Genomic DNA, 20,508 nt, shown 5'->3' with positions numbered 1-20,508 from the left:
CTCCTCTGCCTCAGCAGAGCAGCTAAATTGTACACACAGGATGTGATCAATATGTCTGCTTCTGTGAAAGTAAGAGATAGACATACTGCAGATTTATTGTAGGATTTGTATCAGCTGTAACAAATATTTTCTTTCTTGAAAGGTTATTATGATGTTGCATATCTTTTAGAGCAGAGAGGAAGTTCTGAGTTTAGATCTACATTAAAGAGACACTGAAGCGAAAGAAAAGTTATGATATAATGATTTGTATGTGTAGTACAGCTAAGAAATAAAACATTAGGAGCAGAGACATAAGTCTAATATTGTTTCCAGTACAGGAAGAGTTAAGAAACTCCAGTTATCTATGCAAAAGAGCCATTGAGCTCCATGACTTTCAAAGTCGCAGAGAGCTCTGTCTTCTGAAGCTTTTTATCTCAAGTTTCTGGCACCGTATTGTTTTTTTTCTGCAGAAAACAGTTCAGATGTTCACTAGCCTGCTCTGTAAAATCATTTAGAATGCTGAGTAGTGTGTAAACTGCAAATATTAGAGAATGATGAAATGTTATAAAAGAAAACTGCATAACTGAAAATAAAAATATGAGAATATTTTCTTTGCTACTAATATTCTAGTAATAGAACATACTACACAACCAATTCATCATATCATAATTTTTTTTCACTTCAGTGTCTCTTTAAGACTGGGTGAAAATGAATAAGAGCAGTTACAAAAAATAAGATAAATGTTTGTATTTGAGTGACACCATTTGTCAGCTTATTCATAAGTGATCTAGAAATAATATGCAAAAGTGAGTAATGACCACCCCTAGACAATAGTAATTTTTATTAATGCAACAACAAAAAATAGGTCTACAGGCCCAAAATCTGTATAAATAATATAAAACAACATAACTTTAATAATGAAAAAATTCACGTAAGTATTACAAATCAAAATATTTGCTGCATATTGTATGGTTTGCAATGCTTATATGATGTACTGTATTTATGTTTTTTTATATTGATGACTGTCAACTATTCAGTAAATTTTGCTATACTAAAAGATATGTCTTTATAGGCTAGGTCCACACTGGTGCGGTGCAGATCGGATCAGTTTTACACAGATCCGTTTTTCTAAAAAAAAAATTCCTTCCGTCCCGTTTTTCCTAAAAATTATATTTTTACAGCATACGTTTCCAGTCCATGAAAAATGTATGTCCAGCCATGGGGGAGAGGCAGCCGCCATGCTGGAGGGTTATAGCAGGCAGGAGGGGGTGCACCTAGGTCCCCCGTCCCCGCTACCCCTCCAGCTAGTTTCAGAAAACGTGTTACAATGTATAGCGGGGAGCCGGGAGCTTACCTACTAACCTACTACGGTTCACGATCCGGTTCTTTTTAATGAATCGATTTGAATTAATGGTTTCATGGAAAAGAGCCAAACTTCCCATCACTAGCGTCACTGCCTGCAATGCCGCACTCTATACTTCAGAGGTTGACATTGCAGGCAGTGGCTCATAGTGATGGGAAGTTTGGCTCTTTTTAATGAATCGATTCATTCCAATCAATTCATTAAAAAGAACCCGATCGTAAACCGAAGGAGTAGGTAAGTACTAAGCTCCTGGCTCCCTGCTATACAGTACATTGTAATAAGTTTTGCAAAACTAGCTGGAGGGGTAGCAGGGACGGGGGACCCAGGCTGTGACATAGAAACTGATCCATTTGTGTGTCAAAATTTGCCTGTGTAGAGGGAAATCCGGTTTCCCGTTGCCTACAGTGACCAGATTTTTGTAGGCTCAACCTGGGACGGGGGGAGGGCGGCGCGCCAAAAAATGTGGTGTCTGCAGCGCGCACGAAAAATGGGCGTGGCCATGACATTCTATGGGCGGAGCAAACGTAATGATGCAACAGCGAGGCATAAGAAAGCAGTGTTTACGCCGTGATGTGGTAAAACAAGGATTCACATCATGGGTGTGCAGAAACTGTGTGATGCTATTTAATAGTATGCCATAACCCCAAAGCAGCAAACACAGCCAACTATGACCATTAAATAATAAATCCAGCAACAGTTACCCCAGACACCACAAAATAAACGCAATGGGCAACATGTCAGCACAAAATAAACGCATTGCGGGCAACATTTCAGCACAAAATAAACGCATTGCAGGCAACATTTCAGCACAAAAAAAAGCATTGCTGGCAACATGTCAGCATAAAATAAATGCAATGGGGGCAAACATGTCAGTACAAAATAAACGCAATGGGGGTAAACATGTCAGCACAAAATAAACGCAATGGGGGCAAACATGTCAGCACAAAATAAACGCAATGGGGGCAACATTTCAGCACAAAATAAACGCACTGCGGGCAAACATGTCAGCACAAAATAAACGCACTGCGGGCAAGCATGTCAGTACAAAATAAACGCACTGCGGGCAAACATGTCAGTACAAAATAAACGCACTGCGGGCAAACATGTCAGTACAAAATAAACGCACTGCGGGCAAACATGTCAGTACAAAATAAACGCATTGCGGGCAAACATGTCAGTACAAAATAAACGCACTACGGGCAAACATGTCAGTACAAAATAAACGCACTGCGGGCAAACATGTCAGTACAAGATAAATGCACTGCGGGCAAACATGTCAGTACAAGATAAACGCACTGCGGGCAAACATGTCAGAACAAAATAAACGCACTGCGGGCAAACATGTCAGTACAAGATAAACGCACTGCGGGCAAACATGTCAGTACAAAATAAACGCACTGCGGGCAAACATGTCAGTACAAAATGAACACAATTTGGGCAAACATGTCAGTACAAAATGAACACAATTTGGGCAAACATGTCAGTACAAAATGTACACAATGTGGGCAAACACTTCACCTGCAAGAAAAAGCATTTACTCTCACCTGGCAGAAGACGTCCCCTCACGCAGCCGGCCTCTGGTGCCTCTGGTGTGTAGCTCCCCCTGGCCTGGACGATCTTCAATCTCCCGCTCAGCCTCTCACAGGCAGAGCAGGGCTACGGCAAGATGGCGTCCGGAGGCGGAGCCCTGTACTGGAGACACAAATAGTCTCCAGTACAGGGCTCCGCCTCCGGACGCCATCTTCCTGTAGCCCTGCTGTGCCTGCCGGTGTTGTGTCTGATTACGCTGCCTGTGGATTTGCGCTGCCCCGCATGCGCAGGAGACTGTGCGGCCACATTTCCTATAGAATGATGCTGCTGGAGGTAAAATACTAAATATCTCCGTTCCCACACCTCTTACACTCCCCAAATTTTCAGGGTAGATAGGGGACCCCCCGAACTACCTCTATACCAAATTGCAGCCCCTGAGACCCGCTGGTTCTCGAGATAGATTTCTCTAATCTATCTCCTGAACCAGCGGGTCTCGGGGGGCTGCAATTTGGCATAAAGGTCGTCCGGGGGGTCCCCTCTCTACCCTGAAAATTTGGGGAGTGTAAGAGCGGAGATATTTCGTATTTTATATCCAGCAGCATCATTAACTTCACACTGAGCATGCGTGCTACTCAGTGTGGAAGGGAGCTTCCGGGCAGCGCAATCAGACATTACACCGGAGGACAATGCAGGCTGCTGGAGCGAGGCTGCGGGGAATGAACTAGCGCAGTGTCTAGGAGACGCTGCGGCTAGTTCATTGTACGGTGGCCAGAGTCCCGAGGCCGGGACGTCCCGCTGCTAAAAGCGGGACGTTTCCCGGGACCTCATGCACCCTGGGACAGCGCCCCCCGAAGGCGGGACGCGTCCCGGGTAAAGCGGGACGTATGGTCACCGTACCGTTGCCTGCCACTACCCCTGCGTGTATCAGGGTCCAGATACATTGCGTGAAAATGCAGCAGATCCGGACCTTCCAGTCAGGTAATAATGTAATTATAACAATTACTAATAACTGGACCTCCGTTGAGAATGAAACATTGAATTAAGAAGAACAGCCACACTAATCCAACATCTCCTGTATATAGAATCTTCTACCATGTTTAAAAAGAGTCAAGAGTACTTCAATGTAGAGTAGGAAGCAGTCAGAACCGCCATCAGGTTTGTTATCGTTCTTATGTGGTACTTAAGTCCACCAGGATCCATATTAAAGTTATGAATCTCCATGGAGGTTCTCAGGGACAGGAAGGGAGGGAAACACTCTGAATGGTGACACAGACATACAAAACAATGGTAAAAGCAGGTGTTGATATTGGGGACACAGACAGCCTAGCAATTATATAACAATAAAGAATAACTAACCTTAACCAAATGGCTTCCATCAAAAAACGCCAAGAGGAGCTGCCCATCCATGGCAGAGGTTAGAATAGGCGCATCCAGGCAGTCATCAGCCGCGTATATTATTGCTTTATGGTGGAGGTCCCATACTTGGAAGCTGTGATCCTCTGTAACAGCAACTATTTTATTCTGCATACAAACAGTAATAGAGTCAATTTTCCTCCCAACTCCGTGAAGAGTGAACTCAGCCTTGCCAGCTGCCAAGTCCCAGACTTTCAAGGTGCCATCTCTGGAGGCAGTCACTGCCCGCAGCCCAGCCTGACCTTCTGCAACTGCAGTGATGATGTCTGTGTGGCCTGTGCAGTAAAACAATGACCTCAGACATTAGAATCCTGCAAGTGCCTCTTACATGCATTCACCTAACACACATACAGTTGTAACATGGGCTTTCCACTGGAGATAGAGAAGCAGCACATGTGCAATACTGAGATTTCTACTTCCTTTGCTGATACTTGTCAAACCACATTAGGAAGATTCAGTAATAGTATGAATTGCTGCATGGTTACTGGTTTTATATGAGTAAAATGATGCCTATCAAACTAAGGCCTGGTTCACACTTGCGTTGAAGTGAAAATGGATCTGATCACTGGTCTATTGGATCCAGCTTCACTCCGTTGCCATTACGTTTCCGTTCTGCTGCTTCCGGTTCCCCACATCACCCCTAGACCCCCACCACAAAGTGTTTTGTTGTTTTGTTTTGTTTTGTTTTCAATTTAAAACGGTCAGTTTCTTCACTAGTATGATGAAACATTCCGTTTTCTCATTGCCCCCAATGCAGCGCTTCAGCTTCCTGTTCCATTCTGCTGGGCTAAGCAGCCCGGAAAAATTACTGCAGAATTAAAGTTGTGGTCCGTTCAGCGGATCGTGTGGCACGGATCCATAGGTTAACATTGGATCTGTTCCCGTCCGTTACGATCCAATCCTTCCCTTCCGATTTGGGAATGGACTTATTACTCTAATGTGAACCGGGCCTAACTGTTCATAATAAGGAGGGCAAAACAAAAGTCACAATAATTCCAACATTTGTACAGTGCTTTTCACATGCTCTGAGCAGCTGTAAAGTTCTCACCCATGTTTGATGGGAAGCATAGCTTGCAATCTGAATTGCATAGAGGGAAAAGATTATAGCAGCCATGCGAGTTCTTTTCCACTGGCTGGGTGCTACATACAGTTTAATTAGGCGGTGGTCCTGTGACCTAATTATAGGACTCAACCAGACGCGTATCTAGAAGGGTACAGGCATGGCACGTGCCCCAGGTGCCCTCCCTCTTCAAACAGGGGGGGGGGGGGGGCGCCATGCTGCTGACAGCATTCCTGAGTCTAAGGGAGTAACAATCATCCAGCAGCCTGCCCGTCTCAGTCTTTGTCATATATCTACATTAGAAACTTTTCCCTCTCTCCCTACCACAGATCATGTCTCAGTCCCCTGAGATAGCAGCAGATGCTTTTGGTCTGGATGTTACAGGATCTCCCATTAATTCCCATCTCTGGCATTCACACATTCTTCAGCCTTATCTCAGTGTGCTGTTTACTCACTTTTATTTATGACACTCTCTGCACTTTAACCATTACCCTGCTGGAATATCTGTGGCTAGTTGTAACAACTTCTCTCTTGTACAGTCTACCTCAATAGTTAAAATGCATTATATCTCTAGTTCAGTATCTATCTACTGATATTTAATAGGTTGTCAGGCTTTTATTATTATGTTATAATCATCACTGCAAATGTTTCATTGCTTTCATTCATATGAGAGTGGTGGCTGCCATATTTATTTCCTTTTTAACATTACCAGTTGCCTGGAAGTCCTGCTGATCTTTCTGGTCATCAGGGTCTAAATCACACACCTGAAACAATCTTGTCAGATGTGTCAGACATTTGATCTGCATGCTTGTTCAGGGTATATGGCTAAGGCAGGGATCACACTTGTCTTTCAGTTTTCAGCTCGCCTTTTTCTGCGTACGTTTTCTGCACACCAAGTGTGTTTCTGTTCAGAAAATCACACACTTTTTTCACAGCAGCTAATGTAATTGATACAGAAAACTGACAAAATGTGCAGAATTATCATGCAGAATGTCAGTTTTTATTTCTGCGCAAGAAAAACACATTAAGTGTGAACTAGCCCTTTGATTAACATGAGTTCTCAGTTTTTCTGAGCAGAAACCACATACGAAAGTAGTCAAGTGTGTTCCCTGCCTTAACATTAGAGGCAGAGGATCAGAAGGATAGCCTCATTTATTTCATAGTGACCGTTACATTCTTAAGACAAATAAAAGATACATGCAAATGCATCAACTAACTACATACCTGCAATTGTCTCATGCAGAATCCCCCCAGGTGGCAGGAGACAGGTAAAGGATGGCACAATAGTCGCTATCGATGATTGCTGGCATTGAGATAGCAATGATGGCAGTAAGGGATATTTCCTGGGGTCACCTATAAATAAAGAGAAGATATATTAATAAATATATAATATATTAATATATCTAATATAATTGTTTCTTGTTAATCCACCAGTGTTGTGGCCTACAGATGGTCATTTTCTAAGTGCCTTGAAATTACATAACTCAACAAGCAGAAACAGGTCTTCCAACCAACTGAAAGATCCAGAACCACTAAAACCTAAAGCAGAAGTCATAAACTGCAACCAGCCAATCAGGGACTTACAATCTGATAAACTGACCCTTCCACTTTTTGTTTTATCCTACACAAGGAACAGAAAAGTCACATCATCATAACAAATCAATATATTTTTTTAAAAAATAGGAATGTAAGAAGCAATCAGATTCTTGCAATGTATATCCCTCATTTTCTTTAAAGCAGCAGGATCAGCCATACTATGCCAGAAAAAAAACACATATATTAAGTAGATAAGTACTTGTTCTACTTACATTTGCCATTTTGATTCCCTCTGACTAAAGCAAATCCTGATGTAATTTCCTCCCTTACTCCTTTTTTTTCTCTTAGAATCTGCACTGTAATATCTAGTTTGCTTTGTAAACATGTGAACACAGAGCAAGATCACATTTCAGCACTAGCTTCACACTGAACTGCCCTTAGCCAATCAGTGAGGAACAGGAATGTGGGAGGGGTGGATTGACAAGCTTCCTTCTATTTGGCAATGTACCAAATAGAGCCTGACTGACAGATAAGACCTATTACAGCAGAAACATTTCTGATTAGATTGGAGCGCTTGCAATGTAGGGTAAGGTTACAGGTTGCATATTGAACACAGTGCAGTGGGTAAAGTGAATTCGATTTTGTGGCTGACAATCCCTCTTTAAAGAACCTGTTTTAGTCAGAGACAATAAACAGAGTTCTCCTTTAAGACATATTCTAGAGAGAAACATAATTCTAGGGTTTAGTGAACACTTTGAGGGAAGATCAGCTTTGTAGGGAAGGTCAAACATTGCCTTATCTCACCAGCTGAGCAGACTCCCTGTCTGTTTTTGGCCTACAAAGTATAAATAATCACAGCAGGAACATAAAACATGGTAGGACTCTAATTATGGTTCTTGGTTCTGGGACTTGCGCAGTGGGCACTCTGTACATCACATGCTCCTGGAAGCCAATAGGGAGCTCCTAATGTGATTTACTGTAAATACATTCTTAAAAAAAAAAAAAACTGATCATGCGATTCCTGTTTATCCTACATGATTTTACTTACAAAAGAAATTATATAAGATAAATGGATCATCTATAGAGGTCAGCAGTGGTAGTTATAATTATTTATTTTCTTTTTAAGCAATGCCTGTTGCCTGGCTGTCCATTTAGCTCCAGTAGTGTCTGAATCACGCACCTGAAACAAACATGTGGCCAATATGATCTAAATATTTTTGGGTCAGTGACTTAAAGTATTAGGGACAGAGGATCAGCAGGACATTTTGTGATTATTTTTATGTATGGGGTTAAATAATTGGTACAAAAAGTAATCCCAATTTGTCATGGAAAAACTGACACTAACATTGCATATTTTTGTAAAAAAAATGAAAATAAATCTGGGAAGTTGTATATACTCTTTAATATGCTCTACGCATATGTAATACATTCAGCAATGTCTAATTACTTCTAGTCCAAGTGATCAAAACTTTAGCAATGCATACTGCCAGTAGCACAGACAATAAAAGAAAAATCACAACAAAATACCAGACAAGGAACCGCCTCCCAGTATCAGTATATGGCATGAGTGTTACTGTAACGAATGTGGAATCGTCTCCGTGGTCAGCGCACCAGACGTGCGCTGACGCGGCGGATTTCCTCTACAAGCGTATAATTGAGGACACCCAAGCTAGGTGCTATGCACCCGCAGAGGGCAATTCCCACCGGCAGATGGCGCTGTGGAGTGCAGGCGAACACAGCCGCTGCACAGCCACAGATGCCAAATGGGAATTGTACAGATCCAGGACAAGGTACAATCAGGCAGGGCTGGATAGCCCACAGGGAACAGAGCAAAGGGACAGAACCAATGTGTGCCCACCAAACTAGTCACCACCCAGCAACGGCGAACACACAACGGCGGAAACGAAGTAGGAAACGCAATCGCAAGAATGGCGATTGCCAATAGCGACACAAGACTGAGCAGCACAAAGCACCAGGGTAGCAAAGGCACAGCAAATCATACCAAGAGAAAGATAAGGAAAATAACAAACGCTAGCTGAACACGAACACCGCACTCATTCGCAACAGTGCACGCGTTCGTGCGCGGCCTCCGCGTGTTACGCACAACAGAGACAAGCACGCCTAACTAACCAAAGACAGACAAACACGAAACAGAGAACGCGAGCGCTTGCTTAACGGTTACCTCACCGAGCCTACAGCAAGCGTTCGTATCAGACAAGACAGACAAACGTGAAACAGGAACTAGGCAGAAAGGATCCACCGCTCTTCCGTCAGAGCAAGTGTGATCCAAGCAGAAACACAGATCAGAACGATCCACAGCCGCTACCGCTAGCGGTTAGTGCGATCCAGGAAGACAGATCAGAAGGATCCACAGCACCAGCTCCAGAGACTAGTGCGATCCAGGAAGACAGATCAGAAGGATCCACAGCACTAGCTCAAGGCGAGTGCGATCCAGGTAGACAGAACAGAAGGATCCACAGCACCAGCTCCAGAGACTAGTGCGATCCAGGAAGACAGATCAGAAGGATCCACAGCACTAGCTCAAGGCGAGTGCGATCCAGGTAGACAGAACAGAAGAATCCACAGGACTAGCGCAAGGCGAGTGCGATCCAGGGAAGACAGATCAGAAGGGGCTACCAGTAACAACCGCTGTTCCGGTAAGCACCCAGACACACTGAACGACTTCCTATCGACCACCGCTGGGACAGGACAGTCGCAACAGACAAACAAACAGATAAGCAATCCTAACGGCACTAAAGAAACTGCCTAGTGCAGTCCCCAGAATTACTCTAAGATAACTTCAACAAGAAGTAGCATGGCTGACACTCTCTAGGAGTGTTTACTACAAACCCTGAAGGAATGACCAGCAAAGGACTGTGGGTAATCCCAACCTTTATACTGCCAGTCATCACAGGAGGCAGGTAGGGGATTTGCATAACGAATGTATGCAAATTCCTCAGCAGCAAGCTGCAATACTGATAGAAAGTCTCTTTCAAAGAGACCTGCAGAATGCAGACCTGAACAGTGGTCAAAAAGCTGCCTGTCTGCACAGGCAGCTGAGCAGATTCTCACAGTTACCAATTAAAAATATATTGTAAGATAAATATTCAAGTTACTTCTGCTAGAATGCTTGCAATACAGTGTTCTTCATTATTCTCACCTCTAAAATAATTGGAATTTTGTGGATAAAATGTAAACCATGACTGTTTTTTGTGTGTTTTTGTCTCCAATTGTGCTAATGATTTGTTTAGGTCAGATTTTGCAGTACCTTATACATAATGAACAGTAATCTTACCAGGAGCAACCGGCTTGTCTGAAGCATCTATCTGGTGCAGACGTCCTATCAGCTGAGAAGCCAGTTGACTGGGATCCCTCAGCAGAACCTTCGCAGACAGCTGAAACGTTTCAGACAGCAGGTTCAAATCAAGTGAAGGTCTGTTAGGCAGAAAATGTCCCCAGAGCATGATAACCAAGAGGATAACAAGCAAGGCCCAAAACATTTCTGCTAAGTTAAAATGAAGCAAACTTCGGTAAAAAGTGAATTGAATAATGGCCAGTGTGTCTAAAATAAATTAAAATTTTCCTTAATTGATAAATGGAAACGGCTGTTACTTTTCGGCTGACCCTCATAGCAAGAAATATATACTAATGCATGCAATTTTATGGAAATACCCATTTAGATATCTTTAAATATTAGCACCTTACCGTTCAGGAATAATGGCTGCCTTTATGTCTTCCTGAATCTCCAGAACTGATGTGGCCCATGTTTTATGGAGAAGATACTCGTAATTAACTATGCACTCTGTTATCAGTCGTGAAATCTGATTGGAGTGGATCAGATGATAAGATATGCCAAAGAGTTTATGCAGATTAAATACACGAGCAGTCTTGTCCTCCTGCTTTGCCAGCCATGCCAGCGGCATCACCGGCACCTCACTAAGTTTGTGACGACTGCGGCTCCCCAGGTAGTAATCCGCAAACGCAGAGTGAATAGCAAGTTGGTAATCCTTCGATTTCACATATCGACTCAAGCAAGCAGACCTGAAGTGGGAATGTGCAAAGTTGATAACGTAACTATTGTCCGTCCGTTGTTCTTTCAGGTGATCCCCAAAGTCACTGCGCAGCTTCATCCAAAGTGCTTCTGGGAATACTGGCACCGTAACACCCTGATATTGACCAATCTCATTTATGACAGCCTGGTCTAGAGATAATAAGTCCAGGAGCTCCTCCTGTGTGATTCCATTCCTGGACAGGGAAATGTAAGATGCAGCCTTTTTCACCACCTGTTCTCCATGGACTTTCTCCAGTCTTCCAAGAATCCAGGAGTACAGCTTGGAGATACTAGGAAACAGATGGAGATCTCTGTCAGGAATATAGGATGTCCACAATCGAGACTCCATATATGAGCATATCACAAACAAAGGCAGTGGACAGGCTGCACAAGCCTGAAGTAATGATTGTCTTTGGCTGGTGGTAAGATTTCGATGATCTTTATTTAACCAACAGTCAATTATTTCACTGATTTCTTCTGGGTTCAGTGGTGGTATCTGGATGATATTTTTGTCTACCGTTAACTTCTGTAAAGACAAATAGCAATGAAATATCTGTTATTCCATCAAAGTGGAGTAAGAGGGATAGATTTTTTAAAATATTTACAATAAATATTTTTATTAAAATATTTTTTTCTCTAAATATTTGAATTAAAACTCAGAGGAACTGAAGCATAGATCCCATCCCTTCAGTAGTATGTACTATAGCAGCTTTGAAATATCTATAATGCCCCAAGTTTACCGCAAAGCAAATATTTCACTAGACAGTTCTTTTGTATTGGACTTCACACTATCATTTGAAATGTAAAACTGGCACTTGCAAGAATAGCTTTTTGGAAGCTAGAAGGTTCTTACATTTTGCTTATGGGACTTATATGGAACAATATTGCTACTGTTCATTTACTGGCTATTGGAACAGGGGTGGAGAGAATGCAGCATGGACAAAAAATAAAAAATACCATCATCAGCCTCCTTGGGTTGCAGTGCTAATGTTGCCAATCTTACTGTAGTGCACTGTTCAATAGGAAAACAATGAAAAGTATAATTAATCACCAGCCTCCCCACACAATCCATGATGCCAACTTTACTACATGCTGCGGCAACAGGGAAAGTATTTATGTTATAAATTTACTTTTGACTTCTTTATCTCTGGTGCTGGTCCTAAGTCAAATATCTTAATGTGCAGAATAGCCATCATGTGTAATGAATAATCCCACTGAGATTGAAAAGTAAAGGTGCATATTACAATTGTAGCAAATGATCAACCTTTCAATCCGATAATTACGATCAGAAGTAATTGATTGGAAGAAATCGATTTGATCCGTAAATGGTATAAAACTTATAAACAATCCAATAATTTTGGATGGAATGGATCTGCAAAATGGATTGATGAAATGATTGATACATCGATCATTTCTTGTCGATTGGCACCATCAAGAGTAACCAATCTGATCAATCAGAAGGTTAATTGTTTATTAATAATTATCATTAATATGCACCTTAAAGAGAAACTCCAATCTAGAATTGAACTTTATCCCAATCAGTAGCTGATATCCCCTTTTACATGAGAAATATAATGATTTTCACAAACAGACCATCAGGGGGCGCTGTATGACTGATTTTGTGCTGAAACCCCTCCCACAAGAAGCTCCGAGTACCGCGGTACTCTGGGCAAACTGCCACAATGTAACAATGTTCACAGACAGGAATTAGCTGTTTACAGCTGTCTCTAACAGCCAAAACAGCTAGGAGCAGCTACATAACCTGCCCACAGTAAAAATGTCACCATGTAATAAATGTCAGAATTTAAATTGGGGAGAGGAAAGATTTTACAATGAGCAAACACTGACTAAATCATTTATACATAATTGATTTGGTGGTGAAAAATAATTGCACTTTTTTTACTACATTTTTTTCACTGGAGTTCCTCTTTAAGGTTCAGGTAAAAAAAAATTCTCAGAGACTGGACATTGAGAATGTCTAATAAAAGCCTGTTATGTAAGAAGCACAGATTCCACTGCTGGCTCAATAGTAGTTTCCTGAGCTATCATGATGATCCTCTCTGATTCACTTACCTGGGGAAAAGTATGTAGATCAGGCATGTCAGATCAGGTATACCAAAAAATTCCAATCTAAAACCTGTTACTAGTAAGTAATGCAGAGAGCATTATAGGCAATAGTTTATCAGGAAGAAGATAGGCTGAGAGTCTTTGAAAGAAATGTTTGGAGATTCATTTATTGCCCAATACAGGGGAATGAAGTTTGGAGAAGAAGACGTGAAATTATCTAAATAATGCATCAGGGCATGAAAATATACTCAATTTTACAAAGGCCCAGAGAATGGGATGGATTGCACCTGAGTAAAAGTAGATACACTAATGCTGGGAATACACGGCTCGATTCTGAGCCATTTAGATGGTTAGATAGATCATTTCCGACATGTCCGATCTCCCTCCCGATCGTTTCCGCACCCGATTCTGCATGGAGGATAATGGGAAAAGATAAGAAAAATGAGCGGAAGATAAGAGAATCGCCTGCAGAATCGAGCGTGGAAAACAATTGGCAAAATCGAGCAGTGTATGCCCAGCATTAGAGGATGTTTGACTGGGTATTCACTAATACTAGACCCAAAGGTAAACCACATAAATGTTAAAGGAATAATAGAAATGTCTTGAAAGAGAAGGGCCCTTATTCAATTTTAATATACTAAAAGTTCACAGAGAAGCGCTCAATGCTGGTATACAACTTTCTTACTCAATTGTTTTCTCCTAGGTGATATTTTTATACCTTATCAGCAAATATGCCTTTTAAGCCACCTGCAAGCTAAAAAATACTCAGAATGATGACATTCTTTTTCACCTACTTTATCTACCTTAGCACTTTTTCAGTTGCAGTCATTTTGAACAGTTATTTTAAACAGAAGATGAGAAAAATATCTTCTAGGAGAAAACATAGGAGAAAACATAGGAGAAAAAGGAGAGTTGAGAGTTGAATAAGGGCCTTAGGCCTCGATTCATAAAGCATTACCTCATGCGGTAATGCTGAAAACAGCAGACTTTACCGACCACTTAGCAAAATGTCAATTCATAAAGGCTGTTACCGCATGAAAAGCTGACATTACCGACCAGGGAGATAAATTACCGACTTGGCTGCAGTTACCGACAACACATGTCAGTAAATTGTCAGAAAATGTCAATTCATAAAGCCTTCAACAAGCGGTAAGCCTGGCGGTAGTTACCGACACCTCTGGTGAGGTCTTAACAAGTTACTGACTGCTCTGACAGCTCTGATTAATGCAAAGTGCAGAGAGCCGAAAGTCTGTTTGATTCATCTGTGGAGAGAGCCAGAAGCCGTCTGTGTGAATCATTTCAGCAGGCAGGGAAAGACTGTGTGACTCATCTGTCTGAGTCATCAGTAGAAAGAGCCGTCTGTGTGAGTAATTTCTGCAGGCAGGGAAAGACTGTGTGACTCATCTGTCTGAGTCATCAGTAGAAAGAGCCAGAGAGAGCCGTGTGTGATTCATTTCTGCAGGGCAAAAAGGGAATCGGAACACTGCTCTACTCTACCGCTCAATGGGCTGCGGTAATTTACCGACCTCCAAGGGCAGCTGGGGAAATCTCTATGAATTAGCACACAGACCGGGAAAATACCGAGTGCGGTATTTTCCCGACAAGATTTTTTTTATCGCACTGCTGTTTATGAATCGAGGCCTTAGAGTGAGAAGGTGGAGTGAGGAGCTGATAGACCTGCCTGAACAGGTATTGTGAATGTGGCCAAAGGCTGTAGTGCCAAAGAAGTAAGTAAATGAAAAAAGGTTCAATATCAGAGACAGGCAAGCAGCGTTTCTGGTTAGGACCAACCATGGCAATGTATTGAAACCTTGTATAAGCAGGCTCCTCCTCCCCACCTGTGTCATGACTTGTAAGTGTTATGCATGCCTGTCATTTTAACCCCCTATGATTTGTTATAAACACTGTACAACATTCTTGGTCTTCAAAAATAAGAGATGCTAATAATGGCAGCCTGCATATTGTTCTCTTGAGACATACCTGCAGGTGTCTGAGAGAGGCGCAGTCAGACTCACTGAGCACAGACACAATGAAATAGACGTGTGGAGGCAGCTCAGCAGGAAGCCAGGAAAATTTGGCTTCATTTTCCGACAACATGTCCATCCCATCCAGGATGATCATTAGAGGTCTACTCTGATTGGCAAACTCCAGCATTGTTGAAAACTCATTTATCAGGCCTTTAACATCCTGTAAAAAAGAAATAAATAAGCTTTAGATCTAGCTATCCTAGATAGTTTTCAAACCTTATGTCTGTATTTTTCCACTTTGTGATAAAAACTTACAAATTGTCTTTTTCAATATTTTTTATTGGAATTTCCAAAAAATTTTAACAATATGCCAAGACATATTAAAACAATATAAAAATAAACTTACTTTTTACATTACAGCAGTCCAATGAGAAATATACTGTTGATTTTTCAAATATACATTCAGTTTCAGTTATACATAAACAGTGTATAATAACTTTCCCTTATAAATCAATGGCTAGTATCTCTTAAGATGATTGCTGAGTTTAGTATACTTGTTGCTATTTAGTTCTTAAAAGGTTAAATATGTGCATCTCTACACGCAAGAATACGCACAAAAATACACATGAGTGCAACCCAATGAGGTTTTACGCATAATAACGCGTAAGCACGTAAAAAACGCGTCAAACGCCACTTAAACGCGCGATAACGCGCAAAAATCGCTAAACGCACAGAAAACGCCTAGTAAACGCATAAAAACCACGTAAATAGCGCGTAAATATGCAAATAGTGCAAATTTCAAGAAAAAAAATGTTTAAATCAATTTTAAACCATAAATTTTTAAAGAAAGGATTGTTTATTTATCTTTGTAGGCCTAATAGCACCTATCTTTCCAAAATAACCTAAATGTCATTTTTGTTATTTTAAACAGTGATCCTGTTAGTTACATTCTAACGAATTCCTAAAATGTATTGTTAATTAAGGTTTAGTAGGAGCAGTACCTCTGGAGAATGGGGGTCTTAAATCCTCCCTACAGAGACTCCAGAGGACGCATCCTCTTTAAGTATTATTCCTATATACTTGCCGTCCCCACAGGATCACTGCTATCTCACTTAGCTGTTAAACTACATCGAGTTGGGCTACATAGAGTATATGTAGATATTTTGGTATACGTCTTGCTTTCCCAATTCCAATTAATTATTCAGATATTAATGTTATGACTTAACTAATATAATTAAACTAATTCTAAACTAAACTAAACTAAACTAAACTAAACTATACTAAACAGCTGAAAATTACTTTTCACAGTTCTTACTGAGGTATTCTTGTACAATAACAGTAATATACTTATCTTATTACTTTGTAAACTTACAAATTGTCATTGACAGCAATACCAATGTACATATTATTGTATATCACCCACCAAAAATAGGTAGGTTTGAAATATCTTATATAACTTGTCTTGTGCTACAAGGTGTAACCTTACTGCAACTGATGAAGTTACACTGTAGAAATTACAGTGTTTCTTTTGGAACAACAAAGTGTAGATTCTAGTCGAATTAGTTTGGTAAAAATCCAATTTTATTAGAGGGACTCTGAGCAGTGCAGAAACTAAGATGCATACCATTTTGAAGCTCTCTTTCTCCTCTTTCCAACGATATATAAACCGCCGCCCTACGCCTTTTAATTTTTGCTATTTTCCCGATCAAAATTGCGGCAAACGCGAAAATAACAAAAACTAAAAGGCATAGGGCGGTGGTTTATGTGTCGTTGGAAAGAGGAGAAAGAGGGCTTCAAAATGGTATGCATCTTTCCATAGTTACTTGTATTACACAGGACGACTTTTCCCCAAAGTCGGCAGCTCCATTTAGCTGCTGACTTTGGGGAAAAGTCGTCCTGTGTAATACAAGTAACTATGGAAATGCATACCATTTTGAAGCTGTCTTTCTCCTCTTTCCAACAACACATAAACCGCCGCCCTTCGCCTTTTAGTTTTTGATATTTTCGCGATCAAAATTGCAGCGACTGCGATTTTGATCACGAAAATAGCGAAAACTAAAAGGTGTAGGGCGGCGGTTTATATATTGTTGGAAAGAGGAGAAAGAGAGCTTCAAAATGGTATGCATCTTTCCATAGTTTCTGCACTGCTCGGAGTCCCTTTAAGTGTAATTTCAAGTACAAAAAAAAAGAGTATGTGATATGTATGAGCACTACATCATTTATATTTTAGTCTGACATTACGAAAAATCCCTTTTTATTTGCAGCAAGCCTTTGTAGCTTTGTACATTGATTGCTATTTTCTCTGGTGCCCCAAAACATCTAGAGTATTCATCTTTGCACTTCCCATCAATTAGCTGCTCAGAGTAGTAAGACTGTTCATTTATATAGTTATTTTTTTACCCAGTGCTGATCATGATCATGTGATTATATATAACACTACCATCTAGTTTGTGCATGTTTTTATGAAACATACAACACCACACACGAACACACATAACCAGTGGATTGTTCACAGCAGTTCACATTACATGTGATTTTTCATTCAAGTTATATTCTGTAATTCAGATCGTTCCACCATGTCAGACACTGCGTGCATTGTCTATATTTATTAAGCTTTATTGCTGTAGACAAATAGGTACATAAATTCACATACAAATTCAAATGGTGTCTAAAAAAGTGTTAACATACCCTTATGTCCTGAACACACTAATATGTTTCTGTCTGTTTTTCAGCAACCTGAATCAATCTGTAATGTGTTGATGTTTGGCTGAAAAGTAAGGTCAGAAACACGCTAGTGTCCTCAGGCCCTAAGTGTATTTTCATTTTTTTCATCCTTTTGGACATATTTGGCATACAAATGAAAGTGATTCCACCAAATTAATTAAAACCAAACTAAAAGCTTTCTTTTAAAACTAGGGATTTTATGGGTGGCTAAAGCATATCTCATTCTCACTTACTCTTGTGAGAAGAGTTATAACAGGTGTGTAACTATATCCAGGGCAGCAATAGTAGCTGTTATAGGATCCAGGAGAAGAGGGGGACAGTTTGTCTCTCCTACTATAATTTTTCTCTCCTACTCTTTGGCTGATGAACATCAGCACAGCACTGAAGCTCAGGAACGAGGGAGTTTTATCTATGCAGTATGGTAAATAAGGGACTAAAGTACTAAAATACTACAGGAATCAGTATTCAGCCTGTGTTCCAAATAAACCAATTAAGTAGGGTGGAGTTCCCTTTTGTCCCTAAAAAAAAGTGATGTCACCATCCATAGGAATGCTCATGAGAGGTAGGTACAGTATGTCAATCAGTGTATTCAAGAAGCACACAATGGATACAAGAAAGCTTCTCTGCAGGATCTTCATCTATGACTACAGAGGATCAACTGTCCAAGGAGAATTCTTCCATGGAAAAGCTCATGATCAATTTGGCAGATGATTGATTCTTTATATTCTGATTTGCAAGTCACAATCTGCCTACATTGGAAGCTAAAGTAAGACATTATTGTGGTGGGCCAATCAGAGAAGTACAAATCGGTTATGTGCGTCTCCATGAACTCTATTTGCAGGAGAACAACTGTTATGAGAAGTGACCATCTGTCTCCATGGCTGCTGTTAGACTGGTGGAAGAAGTGACCATATTCATAGCTCCCACCTGTCCCTCTTTGGGAACCAAATCCTTCTGTCCCTCTTCCTTTTGAAAAGTGTGTTTACGTGACTTAAAACTTAATTCCCATCATTTAAATTGATAGTTTTTCTTAAATTTAACATTTGAAAATAAGTAGAATGATGATAGGAAGGACAAGTGTGGTTTGAATGATAAATGATTCTGAATTCTTTGTGATATGCATGGGAAAGGGTGTCGTGGGGGCGTGGCTAGAGGTGTGGCAGGAGTGTGTTTTAAAGTGTTCCGCTTTCTTAACTCAAAAAGTAAGGAGGTATGCATATTTCTTCACGTTTCCCTTTGGATATGACTCGACGCGCAGGATAGTACTTTTCTGTGGGGACAAATTAAAGCACTGTTTATTTAAACATTTAAAGCAACTTATACATGACAAAGGTGAATGTAAATGTGTAAGGAGTACCTCTGAAAAATACGTTGACAGGTTGTAAATTTCAGCAATCTGATAACACAGACTTTGCAGTAAGAGGCGGATGTTTCTGCTTTCCCCGGTGGCTCCTATGAATCGAGTCACAACTCTGAGGTCCCTGTATAGCCAAAGGAAATAGGGGTACAGCTCAGCATTGAAGACAATGACTTCCTGAAGCAGAGGATGGTGGGTAGGTTACCAGATAAAGGAGACATGTGGCTTGTTCATTAGTACAGTCCAATGAGCAGTAGCAATATGTAATATTTTGCCGCCCACAACAACCAATGAGATGTTGAATGGACTGTAATAATTCCAATTAAATATTTCTGACCGGTTGCCATAGATCACTACATATTGAAGTCTAAACTGTCTTCCTCAATAATTGAGAGCTCTACAACAAAGGGAAACACTATGCAAGTTTTCATCACAGTGTCTCTGAGACTAAAGTACAGGAAACTCACCCAGTGATCCACTGTGTTGCTGATACAGCCAGTTTGGCTATGAGAGCACTCTTGCCACTTCCATCCTGTCCATGAATGACCAGGAGATGTCTATCACAAGATTTCACACAGTCCTGTAGATGCGTCAGAAATGGCTGCCGGCCTAGGAAGCTGCTGACACTGTGGCACAGGGTAAATGTTAAGTAGTTATAAGTCCTTCCAAATGTTAAGCAATAAAAAAATGATAAGTCCTTCCAAAACACAAACACAGCAATAAATACAACCTCCAACGGGATAGAATTCCCTAGTGTTTATAGCTATATTGTGGCATAATTACAATTTACACCCTCACCCCACCAATATGCAACCATCAGCGTCCCAGGTTCATATAAGTGCAACCAAGCATGGCCAGTGTTACCCCAAAACAAGCATGGCCACTGTTACCCCTCTCCTCCAAAACAAGGCACAGCAAGCACTATCACCATTACCGTCTCCTCATAGAAGTGCTAGAACCATATCCATGGCCAGCACAACAGCTACAGCAGAGTTTCATAGTGATTCAAAGAAAAAAATCTGAGCTGCAGTGCTGGTCACAGAGAGTATTTCTCTCAGCAGCATAAGAAGGAAATGGGTAGTGAGAGCTGTTTGCTACCTGGGGAATACCCACTCTGCTGCCCACTCCTTGCTTCCTTGGATGATCTTTGGGGCATATGACTGACTTTTCCAAAGATAATTTTTTAGAACGGCTTCTATAAATATGAAAAATGGGTGAGTAATGACAGATAAGTTAATTGGCTTCCCTTAATTTAGCCCTAGACTATTTGATACATGCACGATACATACATAGACATATGACTACGGTAGGGACTAGATTGTGAGCCCCTCTAAGGGACAGTTAGTGACAAGACAATATACTCTGTACAGCGCTGCATAATATGTCGCTGCTATTAAAATACTTAAATACATAAAATAAATAAAAAATAAAATATTTCCCTATTCATATTGACTAACTGTT

The 20,508-nt window shown here is 40.8% G+C and overlaps 1 protein-coding gene and 1 long non-coding RNA gene across 2 annotated transcripts in view; both read right to left on the bottom strand.

The window, feature by feature from the left end:
- Positions 1-11,434, bottom strand: part of LOC137546453 (uncharacterized) — an 82,064-nt gene extending 70,630 nt beyond the window's left edge. Inside the window, exons 1-4 of the mRNA XM_068268948.1 lie at positions 10,587-11,434; positions 10,177-10,316; positions 6,570-6,698; positions 4,229-4,560 (exon numbers count right to left, since the gene is read on the bottom strand). Coding sequence (XP_068125049.1) covers positions 4,229-4,560; positions 6,570-6,698; positions 10,177-10,316; positions 10,587-11,281 — 1,296 coding nt within the window. The 5' untranslated portion in view covers positions 11,282-11,434. The remainder of the gene's footprint in view (positions 1-4,228; positions 4,561-6,569; positions 6,699-10,176; positions 10,317-10,586) is intronic.
- Positions 11,435-15,106: 3,672 nt separating this feature from the next.
- On the bottom strand, positions 15,107-19,571 carry LOC137546448 (uncharacterized). Its single transcript, XR_011026258.1, has 3 exons — positions 19,515-19,571; positions 19,048-19,171; positions 15,107-15,186 (listed from the first exon to the last, which is right to left on the bottom strand). It is a non-coding gene; the product is annotated as an uncharacterized lncRNA (long non-coding RNA).
- Positions 19,572-20,508: the final 937 nt, after the last annotated feature.

The sequence above is a fragment of the Hyperolius riggenbachi genome, chromosome 1 (genome assembly GCF_040937935.1).
Source record: "Hyperolius riggenbachi isolate aHypRig1 chromosome 1, aHypRig1.pri, whole genome shotgun sequence".
In the NCBI taxonomy this organism is placed as follows: Eukaryota; Metazoa; Chordata; class Amphibia; order Anura; family Hyperoliidae; genus Hyperolius; species Hyperolius riggenbachi.
This window is presented reverse-complemented; position numbering and strand designations above follow the sequence as displayed.